The following is a 15803-nucleotide window of genomic DNA, read 5'->3' as shown; positions in this document are numbered from 1 at the left end:
AGGAATTCCTTGAACACTCTGGAATTATCTGATTGAAGACCCAAAACACTTCTTCTGACAAACAATATCATCTGATACCAAATGTTCACATCATGTAGAGAGGCTTTATGTATACTGATCAAATACATTCAGATTATTAAATGTGAGATTCCTTCCAGTAATTATTATTTCTGAAAATTCAAACTGGAATATCTTTTTTATTTCCTAATGCATCACCAGTTATAGACAATTGTCTTCACCCTTGCTCTCAGTTTGTTTCCACAGTTTTAGGTAGGTGGAACTTGTCAAACAATCACCTTGATGTTATTCAAAGGACTGCACTGTTTAACACATAACATACAAATACCAGTCTGAGCATGTACAAGAAGCTATTCTATATAAAAAAGCAACAATTTGCCATAGCACTTTTAGAACACAATTGCACATTAAATGAAAGCAAAACACGTGCATAGTCTTCAGAGAAATTTAATTGCAATTATTCACTTCTTTATTTTACAAAACCTCCTGAAATGCTACCTTTGTCTTATCTGAAGGCCTACACCAGTTGTCAGTAGCAGACTCAAAAAAAAAAGGCAAAAAAAAAAGGCAAAAAAAAAAGGTGCAAAAAGAAGAAGAAAGGGAAAAAGAAGCTGAGTCTGCTCTTCTCTGTTAACTTTAAATGGTATCAGACTGAAGAATAGGGTTGTATTTCTATTAAAGAAAAAGGATTTTCTTCAGTGTTGGACTGGCCAAAGGACAGGTGGCTTCAATATCCTCTCTCTTCTTTGATGCTCAACAAGTAATTTGTTTTGTCTGGACCAGACTGTACATACACCTACTCTAAAACGACTGTGGTGCCTTTGAAGCCAGCTGTTCTTGCCTCTTGGGTAGATGGCTGAATTATTTTGAACAACACTTACTTAGGGACACTCCTGCACCAACACTTAAACTCAACCCAGTAAAAGAATTGGTTATATCAACATTCACTATGCTGAGCTTTATTTTACTAGGTTAGAATAAAGCCAGACAGCAACCTGAATGGCTGATGTGCAACAAACAGCAGCTGAAAGACCCCTGGATAACACTTTACTATGACAAACATCATAAAAGACAATTAATTGCAAAATTGACCGTCTCCTACCTTAGAATCGTAGAATCATTTAGGCTGGAAAAGACCTCCAAGATCATCTGTTAACCTAACACTGCCAAGTTCATCACTAAACCATGTCACTGAGCACCACATCTATATCTCTTTTAAGTACCTTCAGGGATGACAACTCCACCACTTCCCTGGGTAACCTGTTCAAATGCTTGACAACTCTTTCTGTTAAGTTTTTCCTAATATCCAGTCTAAACTGCCCCTAATGTAACTTGAGGCCATTTCTTTGTCCTGTTACTTGAGGGAGCAGATTGACCCCCACATTGTTACAATCTCCTTTCATGTAGCTGTAGAACGCAAAAAAGTCACTAAGAGCAGTAGGAGAGTGACAAGAAGCACACTTGGTTGTTTTTTCTTTCCAGGCTATAGCTTGGAGGACTTGATAAGATAAACTCCAAAACACACAAATAAAAAATCCTCCAACTCCCCAAAATCACCAGTAAAGCAACTTCTCCTTCTTACATTTTAGTTTTGCAGCAAAACACTAATTAAAGAAACCTTGCACTGTGGCACCAGAACAGCCCCATCCATTGATTTTCATCAGGGCAGGGTTCTATCTTTTAAGTTCACACAAGGCTTAGCTTCATTTCAGCCTCCTCTAGCATCACTGTCTAATAGATCATTATTCTTGGCCTCCTCTCCTTTGGCCACAGTTAACCAACTTCTCTCTTCAGGCATGAGACAATTTTTAAAATGGATCACAAACATGATCCAAGGGGGGAAAATATATGCCAGGTTCTTGTTTTAAATTCAGCTCATTTCATTGTACTGGTCTCAAACATAGCCCAAGAAAACAACTTGTTGGCACATTTTTTTGAAGCGTGACAGGAGTGGAAAGCAGGGTTGTCACATCTTAAACTGGCTATATCATCAGAGAAGTCAGTGAGGAATTGCACCTCAGATTAAAAGAATAAATTCTCATTTTGCTTCCCTAGTGAAGTGACAGTCAAACTAACTTTTGAAATATGACAATGATAAGGTATCAGGGACTGACAGGCTTGCACTTAGAAGTGAAAAGTTCAGGGAGAATGAGGCTACCCAGCCAAAGAGAAAGCATGAGGCAAATCAGTTTGGACATGAAGTGTTGTGGAATGTAAAAAACCCACATGATCCTAGATTGAGGGATTGCCATCTGGAGCACTGACTGAACTCATTGAACCAACTGCCAAAAAAGCAGAACTACACTGCACCACTCATAATTCAGCAATATCAAACTATTTACTAAAAGAATTTTTCTTCCTTTACTTGCCATCTTTGGAATCAGAGACAATAAACTCATAGACTGTTAGAAACAAGTGATGGCGACAGTGTACACGACAAATGAATAGCTTTAAAATCCAAAACATGTAGAGAGTTTAGATATTGCAGTTTCTGGAGGGCATAACTGCCTCTGAATTTCATTTGTCAAAGGTTACTGACACCTGCAGTTAAACAGATAGGATATGAGTTCTTGCACTTCTATGAAAGTTACCCAGATGGAGCATCACTACTGAGGCATGCTTTCACATTAGACTGAAACAGATTTTGTTGTGATAAAAGTGCACTGTGTGGTTATTTCAGCAGGATTACTGACAAGGGACAAATATTTTTGAATGCCAAGTGTACTGAAGCCACCAGCGACCTTTCTTTTCAATTTCAAAGTTTGCTTAATACTCATATATATGTGTGAGAATACATTCCAGGCTAAAAACAGAAACTTCTTCAGAGGAAAAGGAAAATGTATCAGATTATTTCAGAGTTCCAAGTCCTGTCAAATGTATTTCATCTCATGATTACTGTCAAGAATGATCTGGCAATGACCCAGTTTGAGTAAAATGTAGAATGGCATCTCTGTGACATGTAATGGATTAAGAGTCAAAATCAGAGGATGCAAGTAGGTGGATGATGGTATAAAGTATTAATGGTGGTATATAGGTGGTCAGATGTCTGACAAAAATAACAGACAAGAAAACAAGGGTTTTTTCAGAAGAATCTCTGACACTACTAACACAGTACTCCTTATTGCTTTTTTCAGATGTCCTCGCCTTGGTCAGCAAGAAAAGCTTCTGAGAAAGCACAAATGGTGGTAACTTGACTCATCAACAACACTTGATTCACAGAAGAAATCTGATACCTGACATTGACTTGAAAAGCTTTCCTGGCTTATTTCATCTGCTAGGTTTTGCATCTTTTAGAAAGAAGAATTTCAGATTTCTTCTCAATTTTTCATTTGAGAACCTTGAAATTCAGCAGTGCTAAACAACCAAGATCTCCTGCAAGCACAGCAAACATTTTGAGAATCTATCATTCACTGTAATTATTACACCACAGGAGAACCAGAGACTGACCTCTTTCAACTTTAATCTGGATTCTTTAATTCTTTGTATTGAATTGGAAGCGTCGCAGAATGCAGCGTCCTGGACACAAGTAGGAGAAACACACTGAGCTACAACTACCTCTGTTCATTGAAACCTTAAGGACAGATAAAAACATGATTTCCCAAGAAGGTGTGGTCCCAGTGTTACCTATCACAATGGGATTTGGTGCACACAGAATGGACAGCTGTCAAGACTGAATTCTGTGTTAATGGTTATTCAAAACTCACCATCAGTTGTCGTCATACTTATTTCCTGACCTTGTTTTCCTGAATTTACAACTTCTAATGTGCTTACATCACAGTAAGCCTAACAAAGTGCAAATCAGTACCAGAGATGTAAGTCACTGCAATAATATAAATAAAAAAAAAATCCTTATATAATGCTATACTTTGAGCTGTTGATACACTGGAAACACCTGCAATTATAGTTTACACACGAGTATTCTAATACTCTAAATGCAGATCACACTGCCCTAGAGAGTTCATTATCTGAGCATAAGACATGACACAAAACATGGAGATGGACAAATGCAAAGAAGTGTTTTACAAATGTAAAAAGGTGTTAAAGATTAGAAAAATGTTGTTTATATCAGCATTCTTCAGGAATGAAAGTGTCAATACCAGAGAAAGGAAGGTTTAGCAATCAAAACAACAGTTTATGATATAGAGAATAAATTTTAAGTGTGCGTATGGAAAGGCTATGTTGGAAGAAACATTAGGTGGGAAAAAGAAGAGTCGTAAGCACAGAATGAATGTAAGAATCCAGAAAGTGGACCAAATTAAAGATGATTTCAGGCTATTGGGCACAAGTGACAGGCACAATGGTCATGTTATCTGTGGTGATCCGGAAAGGTGGCAATGAGAAAGAGATTAAGAGCTCTGTTTTAGCCATTTTAAACCTGAGCTGTCGGGAAGACAGCCCTGAGGAGATAAAAGAGACAAACAGTTTTTTTTAAGTCTTGCTTTGAAACTCTACTCCATTAGAACAAATATATAAAAATGACTGACTGTTAGGTTACCTGAAATTTCAAATTTAACTCAAAATACTTTAAAATATTCTTACTCTATAACCATCATCATGTGTCAGCTCTCCTAATACATTTATGTTAACTGAATACAAAAGAAACGTGAAATAAATATAACCAGGAGGGATGATCAAATCTAATTTTGATACATTAGTGTCATATGCTGTACATGTTACAATAGCAGCCAGACTTTAAACTAAGCTGCAGGCTATACTGAAATTTCCAAATGGCAGATTGTTCTAAGTGATACCAAGTATAATTGAAGTAATAAACGATAGTAAAAGCAAAGCACACTGTCAGGAAGAATTTAAGTATTTACTTTTTAAAATTAAATGAGTTAGGTTTGGAAAGGCAAGACAAGTGAAATAATGCAGGGCTCAATTTACTGAAAATTCCTTTTATTTATCTGTTACATTAACCCTTGAACTCTTGCCAAAATTACTGTAATTTCTAATACCCACTTACCTAAAGGAGGCAGAAAAAAGCTATTATATTTTCTTCTGATAGAACAGCTAGCCTCAACTTTTTTCTTCTTCAAAAATGGAAGTGTTTATTACAAAAAGAACAAAAGGAGTAGAGATATATGAAAGAGTGGCTTTATGCAGCTACTTTTGTCCATTTAATGTTAACAGCACTACTGTCTACAGTGCATGTACCTTCTAGATGAATCTTTCACAAAACTTTGTCTCAATAACTATAGTGTGTTTGGGGGTTTTGTTTGTTTGGTTTGGGTTTTTAGCAATATGTGGTTCTAATTATAACTCAAAAAAATACTGTACTTATAATTCACAGCTATAAACCTTCAAGTTCCCAATACATGTCAGCAACACAATAAAGAAACCATAAGTACTGGTAGCTGTGGTTAGGATCATGTCATGCACAACTTAGAATTGCATAATATACCAAAAGCTCAAGATTAATTAGTATTCTAATCATTAACAACATTACTACTTTTTTTTTTTTTACATACTGTGTGTATAAAATTCTCACCTACAATGCCTTCATCCTTTAGGAAGTTTCTCCTAAGGAAGGAGGAACTAGATAGCTGATAGCTCATTTATGTGCCTCTACAACCTTTCTCATTCTGTGAACTGAGTCCTCACATTATTTAGTTCTCATATTCTCTGCAAGCTTGTTCTTGTAATGTTAGTGTAAATACTTTTTACTCTATCTTTCAATTGCAACAAAACCAGAATGGATCGCATTTTCAGCATTAAACCTTTAATTTTGTGTTTGCAAATTAAATAGCTGTTTTACATATGTATTTCAATCTTAAGTTCCATTACACAATCAGAAGTTTTCATTGGTTCTTGAATTCATGTCTTTTTTTGCCCTTGTTCATATCTTCAGAAACAAATGCTTCAGAGGTATCAAGACACTTAAAAGTTTAATTTACTACTCTCTAAGACTGATGGAAAATCAGTTTTAAAATGGCTTAGCCCCTGAAACAGCAGAATCTTGATTTTACAGTGGCTCAACTGGCAGGAAGAAGTTTTGTTTTAATTTAATTTAATTTCCATTTATAAGATGAACCTATCATGTACCTCTAGGCACATTTACAATATAAAAACCAGCAGCCATTTGAAGACAACTACTGCAAGTTTGCTTGTTTTTTTCCCATTGAATACAACAGACAAAAAAATCCCATGAAAGACCTGTAGAGAAGCTCAAATCCCAAATTTCTCTGAAGGTCATGAACAGTACATGCACTCAGAGCAATTAGAACTGTTAGCACTCACATGGCTCTCAAATAATTTTGAAAGTGTGTATGAGCTGATTTCATAAAACCTTTTGCTGATATGTTCAGTCCAAGCAGCATGAGTAGCTGCAGAAATAGTAAATGAATTAAGACTGTTTTCCTACTCATGTCTCCTGATAGCACTTGCTGATTTATCCCAAGATGTAAACTTCAGCTGATGTTTCTTTCAAGTTTAGGATGAATTTCTTAACATCTCTCTTTGCTGCTGGGTCCTTGATATCTAATACTTCTTCCCATGAAGTCTTTACTTGCTGAGTAGGAGCACTAAAAGTCTCACCTACTCTATCTCCTTTACTTAACGTATTATCATTAAACATAAACAAAATGAACAGCTTTTAAACATTATTAGATTTGATTGGAATGGGCCAAAAACTGTTAGGGAAGGGAGAAGAAAGAGAGAGAGAGGCTCACAAGCCTCTGTTCTTGGGAAAATATGCTGAAAAAGAACAAAATCAACAGATTGAGGAAGAACAGAAAAGAAACCCACAGAGAAATAAAGTAGTTTGATTTAACAGTCAACCAGTAGCTGAGTCACAAATATAATCTCAATCTATTGATACACTCTACATATCCATACAGACCTCAAATATTCCAAATCACTGATGAGTGAGACTGTTGGTAAAGCAGGAGAGAAACAGGCCTGGGGTAAGCTGGAATTGTGAAGAAGCTCAGCTGACAGAATTTTCACAAGCTGAGTCACAGGAAGCCTGGACCAGCACTGAAGCTTTCCTGGCAAGAACAGCTACATGTAGATGCAGGGTGTGTGTTGTGGTGTATCCCTCCCTACTCCCTTGGGCTTAGAAATCCTCGTTAGGCCTTAGCCTTGACAAACAGCACATGGGCTAAGTTCCTCTTTAGTGTATCAGAAACACTGTCTGGTCCCAGGAGCTTGTGCTATCTAATGAGCTACTGTTTTTTAATCAACAACCTTGGAAATTTGTTTTTCTTGCATGAATAACAGTCCAAGTGGAACTGGTAATCAAAGTTGTAATCAAACTTTCAAAGAAAGTTACCAACCCAAATTGTGGACAGAATGGAAAATTACTATGACTAAATTCAACTCTCTTGCACCCCTATAAACTGTGGCTGGAAGTGAGACCCTTTGAGCTCTCCTGGCTGCAGCCAGCAATCTCCTTCTGAGTAGAGCACACCTCAGAGGCAGCAAACTCTCAAGTTTGCTGTACTTAGAAGATCGCTGCCAAATGCCAACAATGGAGTCTGGGCTGATACTCTTGCTGCTCAAGGATCAACCCCTTTCACTTGTTGAGAAGATGCAAAGGCATCTGACATGAGTAGTTCACTGAACTAAAGGAGAATTTTTTACAGGTATATACCTCATACATAGTCCTTTAGATGTGTGTGCATGCAAGTGTAAATATGCTATAGCAACTGTACTATGAAAGTTGCTCTCAGATTAAGTACTTTAGATTTGTAAGTAAGTTAGGCCTATAAGTGGGCTATTGTTGTGCTACAGTAAATTCTATAGAACCTTTTGTTAAATTGTTTAAATTAAGCTGTCAGTGTTAAGTGCTGTTAAGTTTGCATGCTGGGAAAAGCTTTAAGCCTAAACTGTCATTCAAGTCTGGGGCTAAGTTTGGCAAGGGGATCCACTCTGAATCTTGTGACTCATTGGGAGGATCTTCCTCATTGCTATTCATCCTTAGCCTTTCCCATCCTTGCCCTTTTTTCATCCCCTGCCTCCACATAGACTATATTTGGTTGATTTTAGATTGATTGATTGATTTTACGTTTTAGTCTGACTTTGTGTGCTTTAAGCATGTAGTAGGCAGTAGACTGAACCTTGCCAATGACCTGTGTCACACTTTTATTTGAATTTTATTTATTTTATTTGAATATTACACCTGCTTTTGCCAATGCCTTGGCAGATCATTCTTTGGGCTACCTAAAACACTCATTCATGACATGCTCCTGGAAACAGATATGAGATCTTGCCTCTGTGTTCAGCTGAAGTCCACAGCATTTTCAAATTATTCACTATTAATTATTTTTCACTGTGACCCGTCTTCCCCCTTTTCAACACTTTGTAATGATCTAATTCAAACAGATTATAAACAAACATTGTAAGGTTAATTACGAGCTGTGTTTCATAAAACCAGATTTTTGCTTAAAAAATAAAGAAGCCAGTCAACTTAAACAGACCTCCCGTCCCACATTGTTCTATACTACAACAGTAGCAACAATCTAATTTTAAAATGAGTTATTTTTGCTATTAATCACTTCTATAAATCATTTAACAACCTTAGTATTACCTCAACTCTACTTCAGGAAATAAAGAACAGAAAGGATGCAGCATAATAGAAACACAAGCAAAAGCATTTTTAGTTAAAAAACCCCACCAAACCAACCTGAGATGGAACAGTGAGAAGTTAGAATTCAAAGTCAGTCTATAATAAGAACAATAATATTTTTTCTTCAAGTTGAACACAAAGAAAAATAAGTCATTAATAATTGAAGCTTGCCAGAGGCATGGCTATTTCTCTCTTTACTAACTGTCTACCATCTAATTTAATTACAAGTATTAAAGTCCATGCTGAGGTCAACCAGCTTCAGTTCCTCTGATATTACACTTCAACCAGTGCTCATTAACGTGTCTAGTGAATGGATTAGCACATCGGAAGATGTATGTATGCAGGATGGGGGGACAGTCTGAGGATAGCTAATTGTTCATTTATAGTAGGACACATGTTCGAGACTGTAACTTATTATCACTAATGTGGAATTTATTAAATTCTAAAGAAAAAAAATACCAATACAGAACACCATTTTTTTTTCTTAATGCAGCTATAAGAGATCATATCACTTGAGAATCTGTGCCTCCTCCAGGACAATACACCTTACATACAATAAACATCGTCTTCATATTTTAAACTTTTTTTTAAAGGGATAATTATGTTAATAACCTACACATGACCCTTAGGTGAATAAAAAGTCATCTCAGAAAGCACTCACCTCATATTTCTTAATTGGCATCTAAGGTTTCAAAAGTACTAAGACAACATTCAGATGTAGAGATCATAAGTGTGTTGCAAGAGGTCCATTCCAACTGCAGTGTATTTTTATATTTATACACACTTTTTCTTCTATACTAACCATTACTTTCCTGCACTTTTCATATGGTCTTGCCAACAATTCCAATGATGGTAAAAATCACCAGTATGGTAAAATTAGAAATTGGCAGAGAATATACCAACTTAGCAGGTAAAGATGTTATGATATTTTATGGTGGTTTTTTGTTGTGTTGTATTTTTTTTTAAGTTACTGGATTTTCTTTGACTCTAATTACTCTTGGTTTATTACCAAGAGAACACTGTTTATTTAGAGACACCTACCTTTTTTGTTAAAGAGTCATCTGAATCAGAAGGCATTCTTGTTGACACGTGGAACATTACTTCCACAGTTGAGGTAGCAAAATATGGAGTGGTCAATCCAGTGCTTTTGTTTTTTTGCAGTCCTCCCATAAAGCCACAATGGTTTGTGAGATTTACCTAGAAATAAAGACCAGGAAACTTTACAAGAAAAAAATTATCTGGTAATAAATACACTCTTTATACTTTAAAATGCACTTTCAACTGAACTTTAAAAGTGAAGATCCTTTTCCCAACAGTATAGTTACACTTCATTTCTAAAAGAGCTCAGACTTGCTGACTAGACTGGAAATCAACTACAGTGCACTAGCATTCTATGGTCACCACAGAAGCTACTGGAAAGATGAGGTTAGAAGAAAGGAAAGATTGTGTAAATAACATTTACTGCAGTGTTCCCTGATCATTTGACTGTAGTCACTTATATGTGCTTTCTTATTTTTTAAAATTCTCTGATACTACATCAACCTTGACCTGAGCTCTGGAAAAAACTCTGTGTAACAGCCAGGGAATTTATTACCTTCCCTATATTTTTTTTGAGAATTTTTCATTCTGTGAATATAAAAAAAAATTCACAGGAAACTAACTGATAATTTGTAAATAAGCTTTTAAGTCTTAGATCAATGGGAAATAGTCTGACACTGAAATATGTAAGCACGTTAAATGTGTTGTTTCACCTTCAAAACAGTGACTACAAAAAGTTGTTTTTCAGATGTGAATACATTTAATCTCTGCTTGCATGGGATATATATTTGTTTTCTTGATACTAAAGGATGCAGAATTTAATGTTAAAATGTTAAAATATTAGTTGTCTCATTAGGGACTATTAATCCAAACTAGCAACTCTTTAAACTAGGCTAATACTATCTAAGAGAATGAAACCTCTAAAGAAGGATATTTTATGGTACTAGTGTTGGTTTTTTTCCTCCTGAATGTGGGAAAGAAATATCTATGCTCATGAAAGTCAGCAGACTTGTAGCTGTTTTCCTCTGTTCCTGTGGGAAAGTCAGAGTCATTATCCACACAATTAATCAGGTAGTGTCCTTTTATACCTAAGGAGTAAACAAACATAAAGAACAAATAAGATAGACACTCATGTGGACACCCCTGATGAGCACAAGTTGCAAGAGAAGCAAAAAACTTGCAGCTTCCTATACAGCCAACCAGGACCAAAAGCCATTCCTGTATTCTGTGCAACAGTGTCAAATTGAACTTTACAGTGGTAATTAATCCTGTGCCTCTGCAAGAAAGATGGAAAAAAGGAAATCCTTATGACAGTATTGAACAAGTGACTAAAGAGCTGCAGGCCCACACAGATGATGGGCTAGATCACAATATTTCTGACTGCTGGAAGAGAAGTAGACACTACATGTCTGCAGTGGAAGGCAGGAAGAAAAGAGTATATGAGAAGCTGCTTGTCTGTACTTTTTGAAGTTCCGAAATTGAGCAAAGCTCAAACTTCAATGGACTTAACACTTTACAAGCTTACAGGAAAATCAAGATGTTTCCTAATCAGTCCATGAAAGCCAAGTACAGGACTGCACATTAAGGAATTCTCTTTGCCTGCAGACTTTCTTCAGTTGTTGAGAGCTTGAATTTAAATGGCTAGTAATGCTAAAACAGGAATTCTTCCCTAAATCCCATTTTTAAACTGGTGTAGTTCAGTACTTGTGAGAAATGCTGAAGAGCCAAAGACTTGTAATATATGAAGGTATCAGTAATTGCCTTTGAAAAAAATCCTAGGATAAAAACATTTAATAAATACCTCCCAGCCAAGACCAGCTACAAAATCCTCATAGGCTTGACTTCCCCCAGTATTCGTAAGAATGGAGTGTTTATCTTCCTGTCCCTCAGCAACATAAAACACTGCAATCTTGTGTGTCTCTCGGCTGTAAAACAGAATGGTCATTGCATGACAGTGCCTTAACCAAAATGAAATGAAAATATGCAAACAATACACACAGAGCATGGCTTTTAAAGCACAAAAAATGCATAGTGGAATTACAGTACAATTATATGGCTTCTTTTTGGATATCCCCTATATTTTCATGTCATTATTCTGTCCTTTCAAGAGTCATCTTCTCTGGAGCCTGAGGTTTTGCTATACATGAGCAGCATTTACCCCTTTCATCACTTCTAAGATGCAGGATGGTGCTCCCTGTACCAATTACTAATGGAATAATGGAATAGGTGGGCTTTTGACATGGGCAAAACCTGTAATGTGGGCATTATCCACACTGCGCTGCCCATTAACGACTGTACCTTCTGAACACTGTGAAAATGCAGCTTGTCCAACTGAATGAAGAATCTTTACATATTTTTTAAAGATCATAATAATTTAAATGTCTTCTGTTGACAGGTTATTGTAAGACATTGGAACAAATGAAGATGGTTTCTCACACTTCTACAACTTCCACTGGGTTTTGTTTCAACTTCTACAGAAACAAGTCCATTTTCAATTCTGTGCTACAATTCTAACTAGAAGTCCATATCTTCAAGTACTGGGACCATTTGAAACAGCTAAACAATCAACCAAAACTTAAAATGTAAAGGCTTTGATATATCAAAGTTTTAAAATAATTAAACGTTATGCATACACAAATACTTATAATTATAAGGTGTTTTGAAATTTGTTTATCTCATGGTATTTTACATGCAGAATTTGACCCTACAAATAAAACCAACACAACTTCAGTATAACAGAAAAAACGGTACGATGCAAAATACATTAATAATTAAAAAAACTATTAAAAAGTCAGCTCAACTCTCACATCTATGCAATTAGAGCCATTTGAGTAAAAGCACACTTAAAACGAGTAAGTACGCAGTCATTAAAAGAATTTACCATTGTCTTGAGTCCAAATTTCTGAGTTCTCGAAGTAACTTCTCATTTTTCTTCAGGAGATGAAAGCTCCTTCTAAATAGAGAAATTTGTAACTCTTTTATTACCTCTTCACTGATGGATACAGAACAGTACAACAATGGTACAACAACATATCCAGGTCCACTCAGGAACAGTCAACAAATGCTTCTGCCTTTTCAACACTCCTTTCTTAACATATAAAATTTAAGACATCTTAAAAAAAATATACAAGTAATTTTTCTTACTCCAGCAAATCTTCTGCATTCTTTACAGCCCTGAGTAAACCTTTATATCTTTGCACTTTCTTCTGTCAACCCATTGGATCTGACTGGGATCCATTTCTTCTCTACAGAAGAACCATAAAATATATATGTTTACTGACAAAAGACACTCCCATTGGTCTACTGTTGTAAGGAGTGGGTGCATTCAACACAGAACTTTTGCTACTCTGAACTGCAGAGCAGAACTCAGCTCAGTAATCACCCAGCCAGCTGTAACAATTTAAACAAAAAACGAAACCAATATGTTAGAGAAAGAAAGGCAGTTTTCATGTCTTTTCAACTGTGCTTAAGATGTTTCCCACAAAACACTGTGGAATTAAGAGCAGTCCTGTTCAAAGGCAGACTGCCTTGAGGAATTAAAGACCCAAATAAGAAGGGTTGTAACACCAAAGTTTTGTCTGATTCCAGTGATACCTCAGTGACACAGATGATATTTGTTTTACCAAATATCCATTTTCCTTCATAGTAGGAAAATATATAAATTATTCTTATATGGAATTTGAAAGCAGCAGCAGAAGAAGATTTCAGAAAGACTGATAAATTCTAGGATGCTAGTTTTTGTAATATTTGTACATACCCCCATATATACATATGCATACATATATATAGACATGCACTTAACCACACCCACACAAAAATAATAATGTTAAGAGACATTACTTCTGTAATTGAACATGGTTCTCTCCTGTTCTAAACAATATTCAAACAGTTCTCAAGCACAGCCAATGTTGAAATAACTAGCAGAGGACACATCTTTCTCATTAGCTAATACACATGCAAGGCTTTGAGGCTGCACGCAAGCATGCTTTTAGCAGACAAAGCAGCAGGACACTGTCCAGCGACACAATAGCTGAGAATACGACACTTTCTGAGTATTATTCTGACACTGAAATGTAATGATTTTTGCAGCAACATATATGGAAAGCAAAGAAAATACATGATTCCTTCAATTTGCCTTCCAACACTTCCTAAGGAAAGACTATGAATCACAATAAATGCAACAGATTCCTCCTTTCTGTCTCTCTAAATGACAGGCTGAAAAGCAGAAGAAAGCTGCCGTTTAGGCCTTAGATGCACATTCCCTTTCTTTTGTTAGCTGGCATGGAATATTTTTGGTTTAACAAACTCTATTATCAAGGTAAGAACAGCGCAGTTCCTTAAAAAAAAGTTCTTAAAATAGGAGCCGTTTTACCTTTTATCCCATGAATTCATTCCTAGTATACTGAGAAGTAATCTACAGTAGTAAAATGCTGACTGTGGCTTTTGTGAAGTTGGCTCGTCCTGCTCCATAGCCCTCATATTTACATCATTGAAATGCTTTTCAACAAACTCTCTCTCTTCTGTATGCTGTTTCAGAATTGCATTGATGACATCGTTCTCCTGCTTTTCTGAGATGCAGACTGGTTGAGGAGCAGGGATGTTGAGTGAAACACCAGTTCTCTGTAAGCATTCAGGGCTTGTAACACCTAAATACTGCAGCAGCTCATCAAGAGCATCTTCTTCATCCCTAATTGTATCCCATGTTGGTACAGTGTCTCTAAATTTCCTTTTAACTTGGAGTGTAATTCCATCTCTTGCAGATACATCCTCCACATGCTCAAAAGATGAAAGAGCATCTTCTGGTTTATCTTGCTGAGATAATGAAAGTGCAAAAGATGCTTGTTGTGAAGATCCACATAAAGACGATGGTCCATACAAAATGGCCGAATCCCACGAGTATTTGCCAGACAGATCACGCACTATAATTCTAACATTTGAATTAGCTGATGCAAGTCCAGCAGACAGTCCTCCCCCAGGCATTTCATCTTCTGCTTGGATTTGTATGCAAGACACCAGGGAAGTATTGTTTAACACAAAGAATTGAAGATTTGGGTTCTCAAAAAGTTCAGGAGAAAGCTCAGGACTTTCACTGTATGGATTGTCATTGTTTTCACACACTTGACTGGTCAGCATAGCAGGACCTCCGCTCATAGGATAGTGGCCTAAGTGGTTGACTAGATGTGTTATCACAGTACGAGCAGCAACAGAAATTAATCCTTGTTGCATGTGAGTTTTCACTGCAAGAGAAAGAGCACAGGTTTTAAAAGAAGAGTTCAGAAAACAACACTGAGATTTATGTGTTTCTTTTGGTCTCTTCCTGAGAGAATGAGCACGGCAAGCTGAGGATACATGCAAGTCAGTAATGGAAAAATATGTATGTTGATGACCATTGCTCTTGTATATAAACAGCATGAAAAATCCTAAAACAGTTAAAGAAGCACCTCCATTATTTTACAGCCATGTCTATGTCTACAGATTATACTTCCTTTGCCATAGCTTTGTTATCAGCACTATTCTAAAATGCACAATTTCTTATCTAGTAAAAATAAATCTTGAATTGCTGTTGAAGTAGGGATCATAAGTGTGTTGCAAGAGGTCCATTCCAACTGCAGCGTATTTTTATATTTATACACATCATTACACTGAGAAATACAAAGGAAGATAGATGCACAAAAGGTCTAATCCATCTTAATTTCCCTGGGGAGCATATAGATGTAGGTTAGCTTGAGAATAGCACTGGATAATTTGAAAGTACAAAATCAAAGACAAGGCTGTCTATATTGAACATGATCTAACATTATCAAAATTTTCAAAAATGAAATCTCATACCACAACTGCATTTTAAGAAGTTTCAGGTTAGAAAACCTTGGGAGGGAGAAAGAAAAGTTAATTGTGCCCATCTTATGTGAAATTCATCCTGTGAGATGCACTGGTATTTCAATATGGTTTTTGCCACCTCCTTCTTTGCTGCATACCTTCCACTTGCACGTTACGTCATCTAAATTCACAAAAGGTATTTTTTATGTTTATTTCACACCCTGCTAGCACAGTACTATATTGTTACTGAATTATTCTTATCAAGTCCACAGTATATGAAGTACATGAGCTGGACAAAGTGACTGTCTCAGGCAGACAATTGTCAACTGGTTCAGGGGACCCACTGAAGAACCCAACACAA

The 15803-nt window shown here is 36.3% G+C and overlaps 1 protein-coding gene across 2 annotated transcripts in view; it reads right to left on the bottom strand.

Moving 5' to 3' along the window:
- Positions 1-15803, bottom strand: part of RALGAPA1 (Ral GTPase activating protein catalytic subunit alpha 1) — a 131318-nt gene that overhangs the window by 36060 nt on the left and 79455 nt on the right. For both annotated transcript variants that reach the window (XM_053944606.1, XM_053944607.1), the window contains exons 33-36: positions 13998-14862; positions 12507-12578; positions 11427-11550; positions 9629-9784 (exon numbers count right to left, since the gene is read on the bottom strand). In XM_053944606.1, the coding sequence (XP_053800581.1) occupies positions 9629-9784; positions 11427-11550; positions 12507-12578; positions 13998-14862 (1217 nt within the window). The remainder of the gene's footprint in view (positions 1-9628; positions 9785-11426; positions 11551-12506; positions 12579-13997; positions 14863-15803) is intronic.

This window comes from Vidua chalybeata, chromosome 6 (assembly GCF_026979565.1).
Source record: "Vidua chalybeata isolate OUT-0048 chromosome 6, bVidCha1 merged haplotype, whole genome shotgun sequence".
In the NCBI taxonomy this organism is placed as follows: Eukaryota; Metazoa; Chordata; class Aves; order Passeriformes; family Viduidae; genus Vidua; species Vidua chalybeata.
The sequence above is the reverse complement of the archived record's forward strand: the minus strand, read 5'-3'. Positions and strand labels throughout refer to the sequence as shown.